We start from the raw sequence: 16,809 nt of genomic DNA on the forward strand, positions 1-16,809 counted from the left end.
TGTCTGCACTGTGTTGTGTTGCGCTGTCTGTCTGCACTGTGTTGTGTTGCGCTGTCTGTCTGCACTGTGTTGAGATGCGCTGTCTGTCTGCACTGTGTTGAGTTGCGCTGTCTGTCTGCACTGTGTTGTGTTGCGCTGTCTGTCTGCACTGTGTTGAGTTGCGCTGTCTGTCTGCACTGTGTTGTGTTGCGCTGTCTGTCTGCACTGTGTTGTGTAGCACCGTGGTCCGGCAGGAGCGTTGTTTGGTTTCACTGTGTACTCTGTATATAGTTCAAATGACAATAAAGCCTCTTGACTTGACTATATTATGTTTACAGTCCCTCTCTAATATATTCACATGTATATTGATCCATATATCTGCCTGTATTCTGTATATATTGTATTTATTGTACATTCTGCACTTGTTGCTTATTGCACTTTTGGTTAGTGCATTTTGTTGATGAGTACATGTACATGTGTAATGACAATAAAGTTGTATGTAATCCAATCTAATCTAATGTAATCTTCAAAATTCTTACTTCCATTGAACATTTTTGAGATTTTGGAGAGTTGCTGCCTGAATGTCTTTGCAGGACGTCAGAATAACCTCCCAGAGCTGCTTATTTGTAAGATGTCCTGCATCCAAGCTGGTGGAATAAACTACTGTGTATCATTTCCGTATAGGTACCAGTACTGACTTTTGTATTTGCTGGTATGTAAGCTTAGAGGTAGTCTATTCACACTGGACAGAGACACTTTCTGAGTGAACAGTGAAGCACTTCTGTGAGATGCTCTGGATAAGAGCATCAGTTAAATATCAGAAAGAAGGTAAAAGGAATTTAGTGGTTTAAATTTAGGGGTTTAGTGTCTCCTCAACATTAGAGCCAATCCTGGAACCACTGAATGAATTAAATTGTTGGTTGAGGTGTTTCTCACATACAAGAAAACACTCTTTTAGCTGGTCCTTTATAGAACCATTCAAAAGTGGTTCTGTATAGCACCAAAAAGGGTTTTGTTGTTATTGTTGTCTATCTAAGAACTATATAAGCTATTTTTTCTGGAGCGTGAAAGATCTACAATTTGCCAAATCCTGTTAATATTTAGTCAAAGAGTCAGATTTATTTAAAGATTCATCAGATAAAATGACAGCTTTCTTGTTATGGAATTAAGAAATAAAATAACAACAAGTAGTGAATTACATTCCTAAACGATTAAATGTCTAAAATAAAATATCTGATTTAAAAATTTGAGGAATAATGTAAAGAAACAGTCCTAAGAAGCCTTTTCCTGCCAGCTCAAACCATCAGTGTGGTTCTTTCCCATCTACATTCACAGATCCAGGCTCTGTGTCTACCCTTAAAAAATAACTGCTTCCACAATGTCTTTTCTGTCAGAGTGGTGGGTTCTGTTCCCAAAGTCTCCCTAACTTGTGACCAAACTGAAGGACCTCACCTGCAACACATTTCCAGAACATTTCCACATTTCCTAACTAAGCAAACCAGCAATCCTGCACACCCTAACTCCTAGAATATATATTAATTACTACTAATCAATAAACACTCATAAATGTATGTAAACATATTTACATAAGAAGCCCTCCTGCCTCTGCCGTGCCATCCAGGTGATGAATAATCACAAACAGGACTGGAAACAAACTGAAAATAGAGACCACCACCCCAGTTTCCCATTTCAGAGGTACTGTTCCAGAGGTCCATGCAACATTACAGAGGCATGTTACCAAGACATTCCCCCAGCATTCAGAGCCTTCAGCAACTCTGGTCAAATCTCATTCACTCCCATTGCATTGCCACCATGGAGCTTTCCAACTACCTCCATGATTTCAGTCAGAGGAACGGATTTGGACAACCAGACAGCCTCCAGTCCAACCTCCTGGACAGAAGGCATTTCCCTCGATTTTAGGAGCTCCTCAAAGTGTTGTTTCTGGCACTTGACAATATCCCCAGCTTCACCATCCTTACTGAGCACAGTTTCAACAGTGGTCCTCTCTCTTGTTCGTGTTTGTTTTCAGAGTGTTTTCAAGAACCTCCTTGAACCAGGCTCCCCAGTTCTATTTCATGGCCTCTCTGAACTTCTTACATGCCCAGGGTTTATCTTCTGCCACTGCCAAAGCTCCAACTTTTTATAGCTGTGGCATACCTTTCTCCTAAACAGCAATACCTGCACAAACATGACGTTTATTAAAGTGTTAACAGAAGACAACAATTTCTGCATCTTGACCACAAGTTTTACATTTTAAATAATTTAAATAAGACTGAAAACTTCACACAAACAAGTTTTGTGACTGATGGACTTAAAACAGAACCTTTTGGCTTTAATGAGCAAAATGTGTTTGGAGTATAAATGGTGAAGAATTTCATGAAAAGAATCCCTCTCAACTGTTAAGCATGGAGGTGGGTGGCTCATGCTTTGGGTTTGCATTGCAGCCAATAGCATGGGGAATATTTCACAGGTAGAAGGAAGAATGACAATTTCTGGAAAAAAACATTTCTGAGGATAAAAAGAGAAACCTCACAGAACTAGACTTTTTGCTAGACTTTTGCAAAGGAAGAATGGATGAAAATTCAGCAACTGAAAGATCTTCATCTGTAGCAAATTTACTTACAAGCTGTGATACTTGCCAAATGTAACGTTAAACCAAACAGGTTGCCCAAACTTTTGCTTTAAGTACTTTCCTTTTTTATTTTGAAATTCTGAAAGACTTAAATAAAAAATACTTTTGCTTAAAAATATTAAAGACATTTTAACTTTTTGCGTTTTGAAAATCAGATCTTCTACTCAATTTAAGCATGTACAGTAGCAGATATTTTGATCATGTCTTCCTTGTTGCAGGGGTCTGGACAGGGTACCGGACCACTGCAGGGTACCATCACATGCCCATTTATTCATACCTACACCTACTACACAGTACTGAAGTCTCATCACTGAGAATGAAGGTTAAAATAATGTTAATATAAAGGATCAATCTTCTCAGGTGACGAGTGGAGCGTGCACTTTTCTGGCGTGGCTGAAGAGTGAACGGCAAGTGGCTCCGCTGTGGTTGCGTTGGTCTGGAGGGCAGACAGCTCTGAACACTCTGGCTTCTCTTCAGTGTGAGTTCGCTGATGTCTTTTGAGATTATAGTTCAGTCTAAAACTCCTCCCGCACACTGAGCAGTTAAACGGCTTCTCTCCGGTGTGAATGCCTTGGTGTTCTTTGAGAGAATAGCCCCATCTAAAACTCTTCCCACACTCTGAGCAGCGAAAGGGCTTTAACTCTGTATGAATACGTTTGTGGATTGTCAGGTCACTTATTCCTCTAAAGTTTTTCCCACATACAGAGCAGTGATACGGCTTCTCTCCGGTGTGAATGCGCTGGTGTCTTTCGAGGGTACTGCCCCACGTAAAATTCTTCCCACACTCGGAGCAGTGAAACGGCTTCTCCCCTGTGTGAACACGTTGGTGTGCTTTCAGGGCACCTAGTGTTGTACATTTCTTGTCACACTCTGAGCAGTAATACAGCTTCTCTCCAGTGTGAATGCGCTGGTGTTTTTGGAGATAAGCCATTTGACTAAAACTCTTCTCACAGTATGAGCAATTATAGAGCTTCTGTGTTGAGTGAATGACCTGGTGGTTTCGGAGATTACACTGATATTTAAATCTCTTCCCACACTCTGAGCACTCGTACGGCTTCTTTCCAGTGTGAATGCGCTGGTGTGTTATTAAGCTGCTTCCACTGCTAAAACTCTTCCCACACTCTGAGCAGTTATAAGGCTTCTCTCCTGTATGAATGCGTTGGTGTATCTGAAGACTACGCAATCGTGTAAAACTCTTTCCACACTCTGAGCAGTGATACGGCCTCTCTCCTGTGTGAATGCGTTGGTGTATCTGGAGATTACGTGAGTCTGTAAAGTTTTTCCCACACTCTGAGCAGTAAAATGGCTTCTCTCCAGTGTGAGTGCGGTGGTGTTTTCGGAGAGAAGCTTCTTGCCTAAAACTCTTCTCACAGTATGAGCAATTATGGAGTTTCTGTCCTGAGTGAATGAGCTGGTGTTTCTTAAGGGAACCTCGTTGTGTAAATTTCTTCCCACAGTCTGAGCACTTGTACGGCTTCTCTCCAGTGTGAACACGCTGGTGGTTTACTAAGGTACTTCTATGTCTGAAACTTTTTTCACACTCTGAGCAGCCATGTGGCTTCTCTCCTGTGTGAATGAGTTGATGTCTTTTTAAGTGATTTTCATGTCTAAAACTCTTCCCACACTCTGAGCAGTGATACAGCTTTTCTTCTGTGTGAATGCGCAGATGTATCTGAAGATTATACAATCGTGGAAAACTCTTCCCACACTCTGAGCAGCTGTGAGTCATGTCCTTCTCTGCCTTCACCGTTGTTTTGGAAGATGTATGAAGGGTACCTGAAGACTTTTGGTGAGCTCTGGAGCTTCTTTTGGACACCATATTTTTTACACCTTATTGTTTCAACAGGATTCCCTTTTGTGATGTCCTGATGTGTTGGAGGTAGGGGAAGACTTCCGACTGGTCATTCATTTCTGAAGGAAAGAAAGAAAAATGTGGTTTAGTGGTTAAGTAACTATTTTATAACAGGCAGTAAAATATAGGCACTGCTAGTACAGGATACAGCTCAGATCACAAGGTTTTCCTACATTACAGCAATTACAAACTGGCAATATTGAGGTTAAAAGTGTAAGTTCTTCTAACAGTGACAATGTAATTGGGCAGGGGATGCTTGTTACTTGTCATACTGTGCTGTACTGTGTGCAACAATGAGGATTTTGGGTCCACCACAGTACATGTCCTCCTTTATAGCTCTCTTCAGCAATATATTTAATGATCAGTCTAAATAATGTCATTACCAGATTTTCTCATTGCACTGCACAGTAAAGACTGTGAAAACTACAGTGATATAAAAGATTGTGATAAGTTATATTATCTTCTAAGCATTAAACCTGGAAAGCATAAAACTCACCTCCCCTGCAAAAAAACGGGTCAACGCAAATCAGCTGAAGAAAAAAACCCAATAGGAAGGAGCTCACTAACTCTGAGTAAGACTGGGTTTCACCACCCATAGATCTACCACCTGTTGTGGTGGGTCTGATCTCTGACAACAATTAATCTCCCTGACCTGCAGACCTATCTCCTTTAATCTCTGCCACCCTCTACACTGGAACAACCTGAGAACAACCGAGAAACATGCAGGATATCCACAAAGCTGGTTTTCTTCTGAATGACCTCTCTCATTTTCACATGAAATCTATCGATCAATGATCCTTTCCAATCCAGCACAAACTGACCACAAACATGATCATTTTTGCCCAAATTGTCTCTATAGTTACACCTGGCAGCCGCCAATGCAAAATCATTCACATTCAACAATTCTTGTGCTTCCACTTACAGTTATAGCCAAAAATATTGACACCCCAGCACTTCTTTTAGAAAATCTCCCACATTTCCCAGAACAGTTATGAATGTTTTGGCATTAGAATGTTAATTTATTTTGTTTACATTGGAAAAGCATAAAAAGTAGAGAAAAAGGGCCAAAAGTGACACCATGATTGGCACCTTTAACTGAATATTCGTTAGCACATCCTTTATTAACAATAACTGAAACTCTTGTAACCATGAAGAAGTTTCAAACAATTCTCTACTGTAATTCTGGACCACTCTTCTTTTGCCAGCTGCTGTTTTCAGATCTCTCCACTGGTGTTATATAGGATTCAGTTCTGGACCCACTACTGGCCACATCAGAACTTATAAGTGCCTTGTCTTTGGGTCACTGTCCTGTGGGAACACCCATGACTTCTGACACTGGGCCCTCTACTGCATTCCAAAATCCTTTGGTAGTCTTCAGATTTCATAATGCCACCATTGGCCCCCATTGGCACCAATAGTGGTTGGTGTGGCACAACAGATAAAACCACTAGCTGCCAGTGAGCCATACCATATTACACCATGTGGGAGACCAGGGTTCGATTCACAGTCTGGGTGACCGTATGCTGCGCCACACCAATAAGAGTCCCTGGGCAAGACTCCTAACACTACATTGGCCCACCTCTGTAATACGAGTTACCTTGTAAGTCGCTCTGGATAAGAGCGTCAGCTAAATGCTGTAAAAGTAAATGTAAATAATGCCATGCACTCAGTCAAGGCATCCCAAAACATCCTTGGACCTCAGACTTTTTTTTTTCTTTTAAAGCCTCATTTCATTTTCATTTAGCAACACCATAGCAACCAACTGGGATAACATATCAATCACTAAGCAAAACCACATCAGCCACCTTGCGGCACTATAGGAACCACCTGGGATGCCATAGCATAGCACAAAGCAATGCCATAGCAACATCATAGCAACTACCTCTTACCATAGCAACCACTTAGCAACATCATACCAAGCACCATAATCATAACATCCAAAAAAGCTAGCACTTACTAACACTAACACTGTGCAACCTTTCATTTTTATAGTTTTATTTATTTTTTTACTTAAATACACCAGTGCAACTTGGTTGTGGGCCTCATTGGCACAGAACCATGGTAACACCCGTCTAAATACACTCTGTACATAGAGCCCAGTTCCACAATCAGAACCCTCCTGTTCTGCAGGTGTAGTAGATCAGTGCTGTCCTGCTGTAGAGTGATCACCTGAGCCTCACCACAAGCACTTCAGTGCATCAGTGTTCTGGTACAGGTTAGAAATAGCAAATAAACCTGGTAAACAATGTGAACACGTGCTGAACAGCTACCTCTCTTCTGCACAGCAGCTCCTGTTCCACCCACTCCAGTAACGCTGGAAACCCGGGAAAAGCTGGAGAACCTGGAGAACCTGGAGAACCTGGAGAAGAGCCGATCAGGACAAGAGTCTTCTTCTTCACCTTATTTTGGTTGGTGAAGCGCAGTAGCGCCACTCCCTGGGCTGCAGAGAGCGTCCCAGTGGATCACGTGCTCAACATTGGCTTTAATCGCACTGCGATTGGATAGTAGTACTTGCGAGCAGTCCACCTATTGGTCAGAAGAGACGTCGTTCACCACTGTAACGACTGACCAATGTGGTGCTCAGCAGTGTCTCTGTAAGTGTATAAACACAAATACAATGATTGATGATGCCAGGGGCACCAACCGAAAGATCACTTACACTATTAGATTATTATACTGAGGTAAATTATTATTATACTGAGGTAAATGATTATTATACTGAGGTAGATTATTATACTGAGGTAAATGATTATTATACTGAGGGAATGGATTAGTAAACTGAGGTAAATGATTATTATACTGAGGGAATGGATTAGTAAACTGAGGTAAATGATTATTATACTGAGGGAATGGATTAGTAAACTGAGGTAAATGATTAGTAAACTGAGGGAATGGATTAGTAAACTGAGGTAAATGATTAGTAAACTGAGGGGATGGATTAGTAAACTGAGGTAAATGATTATTATACTGAGGGAACAAATTAGTAAACTGAGGTAAATGATTATTATACTGAGGGAATGGATTAGTAAACTGAGGTAAATGATTAGTAAACTGAGGTAAATGATTATTATACTGAGGTAAATGATTATTATACTGAGGGGATGGATTAGTAAACTGAGGTAAATGATTATTATACTGAGGTAAATGATTAGTAAACTGAGGTAAATGATTATTATACTGAGGTAAATGATTATTAAACTGAGGTAAATGATTAGTAAACTGAGGTAAATGATTATTATACTGAGGTAAATGATTATTATACTGAGGGAACGGATTAGTAAACTGAGGTAAATGATTATTATACTGAGGTAAATGATTATTATACTGAGGGAACGGATTAGTAAACTGAGGTAAATGATTATTATACTGAGGTAAATGATTATTATACTGAGGGAACGGATTAGTAAACTGAGGTAAATGATTATTATACTGAGGTAAATGATTATTAAACTGAGGTAAATGATTATTATACTGAGGGAATGGATTAGTAAACTGAGGTAAATGATTATTATACTGAGGTAAATGATTATTATACTGAGGGAATGGATTAGTAAACTGAGGTAAATGATTATTATACTGAGGTAAATTATTATACTGAGGTAAATGATTAGTAAACTGAGGTAAATGATTATTAAACTGAGGTAAATGATTATTATACTGAGGGAATGGATTAGTAAACTGAGGTAAATGATTATTATACTGAGGTAAATGATTATTATACTGAGGGAATGGATTAGTAAACTGAGGTAAATGATTATTAAACTGAGGTAAATGATTAGTAAACTGAGGTAAATGATTATTATACTGAGGTAAATGATTATTATACTGAGGTAAATGATTAGTAAACTGAGGTAAATGATTGATTATACTGAGGTAAATGATTATTATACTGAGGTAAATGATTAGTAAACTGAGGTAAATGATTATTATACTGAGGTAAATGATTATTATACTGAGGTAAATGATTAGTAAACTGAGGTAAATTATTATACTGAGGTAAATGATTATTATACTGAGGTAAATGATTAGTAAACTGAGGTAAATTATTATACTGAGGTAAATGATTAGTAAACTGAGGTAAATGATTATTAAACTGAGGTAAATGATTATTATACTGAGGTAAATGATTAGTAAACTGAGGTAAATTATTATTATACTGAGGTAAATGATTATTATACTGAGGTAAATGATTAGTAAACTGAGGTAAATTATTATACTGAGGTAAATGATTATTATACTGAGGTAAATGATTAGTAAACTGAGGTAAATGATTATTATACTGAGGTAAATGATTATTATACTGAGGTAAATGATTAGTAAACTGAGGTAAATTATTATACTGAGGTAAATGATTAGTAAACTGAGGTAAATGATTATTATACTGAGGTAAATGATTATTATACTGAGGGAATGGATTAGTAAACTGAGGTAAATGATTATTAAACTGAGGTAAATGATTATTATACTGAGGTAAATGATTAGTAAACTGAGGTAAATGATTATTATACTGAGGTAAATGATTATTATACTGAGGTAAATGATTAGTAAACTGAGGTAAATGATTAGTAAACTGAGGTAAATGATTATTATACTGAGGTAAATGATTATTATACTGAGGTAAATGATTAGTAAACTGAGGTAAATGATTATTATACTGAGGTAAATGATTATTATACTGAGGTAAATTATTATTATACTGAGGGAATAGATTAGTAAACTGAGGTAAATGATTATTATACTGAGGGAATAGATTAGTAAACTGAGGTAAATGATTATTATACTGAGGGAATGGATTAGTAAACTGAGGTAAATGATTATTATACTGAGGGAATGGATTAGTAAACTGAGGTAAATTATTATTATACTGAGGTAAATGATTATTATACTGAGGGAATGGATTAGTAAACTGAGGTAAATGATTATTATACTGAGGTAAATGATTATTATACTGAGGGAATGGATTAGTAAACTGAGGTAAATGATTATTATACTGAGGGAATGGATTAGTAAACTGAGGTAAATTATTATACTGAGGTAAATGATTATTATACTGAGGTAAATGATTAGTAAACTGAGGTAAATTATTATACTGAGGTAAATGATTAGTAAACTGAGGTAAATGATTATTAAACTGAGGTAAATGATTATTATACTGAGGGAATGGATTAGTTAACTGAGGTAAATGATTATTATACTGAGGGAATGGATTAGTAAACTGAGGTAAATGATTATTATACTGAGGGAACAAATTAGTAAACTGAGGTAAATGATTATTATTCTGAGGTAAATGATTATTATACTGAGGGAATGGATTAGTAAACTGAGGTAAATGATTATTATACTGAGGGAACAAATTAGTTAACTGAGGTAAATGATTATTATACTGAGGGGATGGATTAGTAAACTGAGGTAAATGATTATTATACTGAGGGAACAAATTAGTAAACTGAGGTAAATGATTATTATACTGAGGTAAATGATTATTATACTGAGGGAATGGATTAGTAAACTGAGGTAAATGATTATTATACTGAGGGAATGGATTAGTAAACTGAGGTAAATGATTATTATACTGAGGGAACAAATTAGTAAACTGAGGTAAATGATTATTATACTAAGGGAACGGATTAGTAAACTGAGGTAAATGATTATTATACTAAGGGAACGGATTAGTAAACTGAGGTAAATGATTACTATACTGAGGGGATGAATTAGTAAACTGAGGTAAATGATTATTATACTGAGGGAATGGATTAGTAAACTGAGGTAAATGATTATTATACTGAGGGGATGGATTAGTAAACTGAGGTAAATGATTATTATACTGAGGGAATGGATTAGTAAACTGAGGTAAATGATTATTATACTGAGGGGATGGATTAGTAAACTGAGGTAAATGATTATTATACTGAGGGGATGGATTAGTAAACTGAGGTAAATGATTATTATACTGAGGGAACAAATTAGTAAACTGAGGTAAATGATTATTATACTGAGGGGATGGATTAGTAAACTGAGGTAAATGATTATTATACTGAGGGAACAAATTAGTAAACTGAGGTAAATGATTATTATACTGAGGGAATGGATTAGTAAACTGAGGTAAATGATTATTATACTGAGGGAACAGATTATTAAACCGAGGTAAATGATTATTATACTGAGGGAACGAATTAATAAACAGAGGTAAATGATTATTATACTGAGGGAACGGATTATGTGTCTAAATATTTTGCTCTACCATTATACTTCAGGGACTCTATATTAATGACAAAAGGAAACACATTTTTATTCACTATTATAAGAAGTGCAAACAATGGCTAGCAAAAGTCCTAAGCAAAAGTGAACTGGACAAAACAAACCTTCTGAGCTTATGCACCAGCTTGATTTACAGTTGTGGCGTGAAATTTACACACACTCTTCATGGTGTTCAATGTCAGATATTAATAGAAGCAAACACAAATTTGGAGCTTTTGAAGTTTTCAAAATGTTCAGGGCATTTTCTGCAGTCAACAACTCTGGGCACTCATGCTGCCTCTCTCCTGTGTGAATGTGCTGGTGGGTTTTCAGATTACACAGCTGTGTAAATTTCTTTCCACACTCTGAGCAGTAATAAAGTTTCTCTCCAGTGTGAATGTGCTGGTGCATCTGGAGGTTATACAATCGTGTAAAACTCTTTCCACACTCAGCAGAGAGTGCTGGCCTTCTCTGTCTTAACTTTCTGCACTGTTTCTGAAGACATCTTTGAGTACCCTTCATACTTCTGCTGAATTGTGGAACCTTTTCTAGACACTATATTTTATTCATTTTTATTTTCAGCAGTATCCTGGTTATGGTGAGCCTGATGTGTTTATGGGGGTAAATTAAGACTGCAAAAAAGTGGACACTAGAAGCAGGAGAAGACTTCCAACTGGTTGTTCATTTCTGGAAAAAAGAACAAAAAAGTTAACAATAATAGTAAATAAGTGGGACAATAAAATACTGAGACTTTCTGGGTATTAACCAGTGACATTATTACCCAACAGATCCATTATTACCCATTTATGGCAGGCAATAAAATGCACTTCCCAGAGTAGGGCTTAACACACAATACCTCCAAGAGTTCACACTTAGAACAACAATTATGGCAGATGACATTGGAGACAAATTCAGTCTCTGTTTGATTTGTTTTGGACTACATGGAGTCAAACTGCAAACCAAGACAAACATACTAGAATCAGTTGTGTTTGTTACAAGAGGCCGTCTAAAAATAGTAAATGGAACAAGAAAAGAATTGACAATAGACACTTGCATAGTTGTGTTTGGTTTATTGATCTCTACATTTCTGTTGCCCTTAGAAGTAGGCTAACTATTGTGGAACAAAAGCAGAACACTTAGACAGAGTCCACCAAAGGGCGTATGTCAAGATGATACAGAGACATTGGTAACACTCACCTAACCACATGAGGTACCACAGCAACCATTTGGCAACAACCTAGCAATGCCATAGCAACACCATAACAGCCACCTGTTACCATAACAACTGCTAAACAACTCCAGAGAAGCCACCTGGCTTGGTTGGTGGTATGGTTGGTGAAACACAGTAGCCCCCCTCCCTGGGCTGAAAAGTTTATCGCAGTGGAACCACGTAGTCAGCCTTAGCTTCAACACCCCCCGCATTCCAACAGTCCCGCCTCCCACACTGCGATTGGATAGTGGTATTTATGGGAGAGACGTTGTTCACCATTGTGAAGACTGTAGACCGCAGCAGTCCGTTCACACCCATGCAGCCAGAAGAATCATCCCACCATGACCAACTAAACATTAACCATTAACCATCTATAGCTCATATCTGTTCTTGGACTGTTCACACCTCTGATGTAATTCTGAACCTTGTTCTCAGTCTTCAATGTAAGATGTTCTCATGTGTGTTTACCAAACAGTTGGAATGGACCAAGAGGTCTTGGATCCAAGGCGGTGGAAGCTACTATAATACATCATTTCCATCTAAGTATCAGTACTGACTTTTGTATGTGAAGGAATATAAGCTGAGAGATATCTGTGGACTCTAGTCTGTTCATGCTGGACAGGGATACTTTATGAGCGAACAGTGAGGCACCTCTGCAAGTTGCTTTGGATAAAAGTATCTGCTTAATACCATATATGTACAAATAAACTGGGAAAATGGCAGAAATAAGGGATTGAAGTGCCCCTAAAAAAAAAAAAAAAAAAAAAAAAAAAAAAAAGAGTTGGCACTGGGACCATTTGGATGTTTAAACTGTTGGATGGAGGGTGCTGCTATAAGTCAAAGAGTATTATTAGGAATCTTTTACTGAAGTGTGAACAACCTGGAGTTCAAAAGCCCAATATTTTTGCCAGATTTATTTAAAGGAGAAGGCCTTTACCATCAGTTCAAACTACAGTAATGTAGTTCTTCCCCATCTACACTCATTTCTCAGTCACTGAAAAGAGGGAAGATTAAAAATCAGAAGCAAAAGTGGACTACAGAATAAACCTAGACGCGTATGCAGCAGCATCACTATGGATTATGGATAAAGCTGTGGTGTGATGTTTACATACACTCTTCATGGACCTAAACGTCAGTTAATAATAGAAACAAAACAAGAATTTGAAGTTTTCAGTTGAAGTTTTCTGAAATCAACACAGGGTCAAAAATATGTGTCCACCCACTTAGGGTATAAAATTCAGTGGTGCTTCAATATCCAAAAATGTATTTTACTTTCCGAACAACATGGCTTCTGAATTTCAATGTGCTGATTCTCACTCACCACTTCACATTTAGCTGCAAACCATTCAAAAGCCAGCAGTGCACACTTGAATATAGATGCTACGTAGAGGATATCATCTGCAAACAGCAGAGGTCCAAACCCCCTATTACCCAACAAGAAGCCCTCTTGCCTCTGGCTATGCCTTGCTTTTATGTCCATGAATCACAAACAGGTGCAGAGACACTCACTGCTCCTCCTTTTTCTGAGCTTTAACTGTCAGATGGATTCTCCTTTCCACTACCCAGACAAATCTAACATGTAAAGAAATTAATAGGGATCTTATCAGATGATGAGTGAAGCCTTGAGTTCTCTGGTTTGGCTGAAGAGTGAACAGCACATGCAAGTTGCTCCACAGCAGTTGTGTCGGTCTGGAGAGCAGGAAGCTCTGAGGACTCTGGCTTCTCTTCAGTCTGAGTTCTCTGATGTCTTTTGAGATTACCACTCAGTCTAAAACTCTTCCCGCACACTGAGCAGCCATATGGTTTCTCTCCAGTGTGAATTCGCTGGTGTTCTTTGAAAGCATCACTCCGAGTAAAACCCTTCCCACACTCAGAGCAGCAATAGGGCTTTTCTCCTGTGTGAATGCTCTGGTGGATTTTCAGGGCACCTAGTTGTCTATAACTCTTCCCACACTCAGAGCAGTGATATGTTTTTTCTCCTGTGTGAATGCGCTGGTGTCTTTCGAGGGTACTGCCCCACATAAAACTCTTCCCACACTCTAAGCAGTGATAAGGCTTCTCCCCTGTGTGAATACGCTGATGTATTTTCAGGGCTCCAATTCTTGTATGTTGCTTGTCACACTCTGAGCAGTAATACAGTTTCTCTCCAGTGTGAATGCGCTGGTGTTTTTGGAGATGAGCTTCTTGGCTAAAACTCTTGCCACAGTATGAACAATTATGGAGTTTCTGTACTGTGTGAAGGCACTGGTGTTTCTGAAGGGTACTCTGTTGACTAAATCTCTTCTCACAGTCTGAGCACTTGTATGGCTTCTCTCCAGTGTGAATCCGCTGGTGTTTTTTCAAGGTACTCCCGTGTCTGAAACTTTCCTACACTCCAAGCACCCATGTGTCTTCTCTCCTGTGTGAATGAGCTGGTGTGTTATTAAATTACTTTTACTGTTAAAACCCTTCCCACACTCTGAGCAGTAATACAGTTTCTCTCCAGTGTGAATGCGCTGGTTTCTTTGAAGATGAGCTTTGTGACTAAAACTCTTCTCACAGTATGAACAATTATGGAGTTTTTGTACTGAGTGAATGAGCTGGTGTTTCTGGAGGGAACTTCGTTGACTAAATCTCTTCTCACAGTCTGAGCACTTGTACGGCTTCTCTCCAGTGTGAATGCGCTGATGTTTTTTTAAGGTACTCCCATGTCTGAAGCTCTTCCCACACTCCAGCCATTCATGTGGCTTCTCTCTAGTGTGAATACGATGGTGTCTTATTAAGTTATGTCCACTGCTAAAACTCCTCCCACACTCTATACAGTGATACAGCCTCTCCCCTGTGTGAATGCGCTGGTGCATCTGAAGACTACACAACCGTGTAAAACTCTTCTCACACTCTGAGCAGCTGAGAGTACCCAAGTTGACGTGTACCCAAAGATTGTTGTTTTGTTTTAGAGCTTCGGCTGGGCACAATTTTCACACCTTTCACACCTTGTTTTTTTAGCAATATTCCTGAGACACTAGGAGCAGATGAATACTTTCAACTGGCCATTCATTTCTGGAGGAAAAGAAATTAAAAAAGGTTAGTACAATGAAATACTCATTAGCATTTACCAGTGACAACACTACTGAACAAACATTTCTCAGTCATTAGGTTAGGCGTTATGACCAGTAAAATATAGACACTGCTTGGGGATACAGCACAGAATTACAGTGTGCGGCCCTGTGAATGGCCACCAGGAAAGACATTTAGGGCTTCTTCCCTTTGATGACCTGGAAGAACATACTGCTTAGACCTACCAACTGGATATGAACACTAACTTTTTAAGATGCACCTGTGTGCTTCACGTTAATGTCCTGTTGGAAGACCTGTGGCCTCTGTCAGGGACTCAGCCTTCTGAGACTGGGCCCTACATTGTGTTCCAAAATGATTTCTGATTCTTCAGATTTCACAATGCCATGCACACATTTAAGGTAACAACCCAAACATATTTACGCCTACATCATAACTGACCTTGATCTTTTCTTTAAATGCCTAATTTTGTCTTTACCTGACAACACTTTAGCAACCACTTATCATTACCATGCCAACAACCTGTGATGCCATATCAAACACTTTGCAACAAAAGCTAAGGAAATGCAATTCTAGAATTCTTCTGCTTCTTATATTGAACTTTCCCTATATAATACGTTTCACCGTTTTCGATATTGTTTGTTCTGACAGTGCAACTCAGGATGGTATACAGCTATTTGACTGAGCGATTTCTGTGCAATTTTTACACTATTCATTCCTCTGGGGAAAATATTAAGTAAAAAACAAAATCTCTCAATCAAACAGCTGTATACAATTTCGAATTGCACAGGTCTGTGCACCCTTCTTATGTCACAACAAAACAAAAACACTAATAACACCCAACCAACCACAACAGGCACCACAGCAACCCTGCAACCACCTGCCACAGAACTAATGCCCTAGCAACCACCTGCCACAGAACTACTTGGGACACCATAGCAACCAGCTAGCAATGCCCTGAAAATCACTAATTTACACCTAAGTGGCCAATTAGCAACACAACAGCAACAACCTAGGATCTAACAATGCCACTGCAAAACAAGAGCAATTACAGGTACCACAGCAACTCCAAAGAAACCACCTAGCAACACAATAAAACCAACTGGAGTATCACAGCAACCATTTAGCAAAAATAGTTTCACCCCATTTGCCATGTAGCAACAGTCCAACACTTACACTGTGCAAACAATCATTGATCTGGTTTATGATGATGATGATGATGATTATTATTATTACTATATTCTGTTTTCTATCTTTGTAATTGTAGAGTCCCCCTGTTCTGTAGATGTATCAGTGCTGTCCTGCTGTACAGATGAACTCACATTCTAATAAATGCTGAGCCTTTTAAACATCAGAACAGCTGGACTGTGTTCTTTACATACATCAGTGGGGGTCAGGAAGGGTCCCTAGCTACAGACAGTCCTGAGAACCCTGTTCCACTGTAAACAATGTGAACACGTGCTGAACATCTACCTCTCTTCTACACAGCAGCTCCACCTGCTCCAGTAACGCTGGAAGCCCTGGAAAAGCTGGAGAACCTGGAGCTCCTCCTTCTTCACCTTATTTTGGTGGGGGAAGCTCACCTGCGCCATTCCCTGGGCTGCAAGAAGATTTGTCACCGTGGAACCACGTGGTCAGCGTTTGCTTCAATACACCCGTATTCAGACAGCCTCACCTCCTGCACTGCGATTGAATAGTAGTACTCACGAGCAGTCCATCGATTGGCCAGGAGAGACGTCGTTCATCATTTTCGAGACCGTAGACAGGATCTCCTCCACCTCGATGAGTCTGAGCCCTGGTTTTCAGTCTTACTTGTAAGATGCTTTTTCAGTTCAGATCACAAGG

The 16,809-nt window shown here is 38.9% G+C and overlaps 1 protein-coding gene and 1 pseudogene across 1 annotated transcript; both read right to left on the reverse strand.

The window, feature by feature from the left end:
- Positions 1–1,072: 1,072 nt before the first annotated feature.
- On the reverse strand, positions 1,073–6,855 carry LOC140555882 (uncharacterized). Its single transcript, XM_072679220.1, has 2 exons — positions 6,734–6,855; positions 1,073–4,522 (listed from the first exon to the last, which is right to left on the reverse strand). Exon 2 carries the CDS (start codon positions 4,428–4,430, stop codon positions 2,946–2,948), a length of 1,485 nt encoding a protein of 494 aa, XP_072535321.1. The 5' UTR covers positions 4,431–4,522; positions 6,734–6,855; the 3' UTR covers positions 1,073–2,945.
- Positions 5,150–16,556, reverse strand: LOC140555812 (uncharacterized; annotated as a pseudogene).
- Positions 16,557–16,809: the final 253 nt, after the last annotated feature.

The sequence above is a fragment of the Salminus brasiliensis genome, chromosome 5 (assembly GCF_030463535.1).
Source record: "Salminus brasiliensis chromosome 5, fSalBra1.hap2, whole genome shotgun sequence".
Classification (NCBI taxonomy): Eukaryota; Metazoa; Chordata; class Actinopteri; order Characiformes; family Bryconidae; genus Salminus; species Salminus brasiliensis.

Excerpts from the sequence above, each read along its gene's own strand:
- LOC140555882 (XM_072679220.1), bottom strand. The coding sequence starts at position 4,430 with ATGGTGTCCAAAAGAAGCTCCAGAGCTCACCAAAAGTCTTCAGGTACC.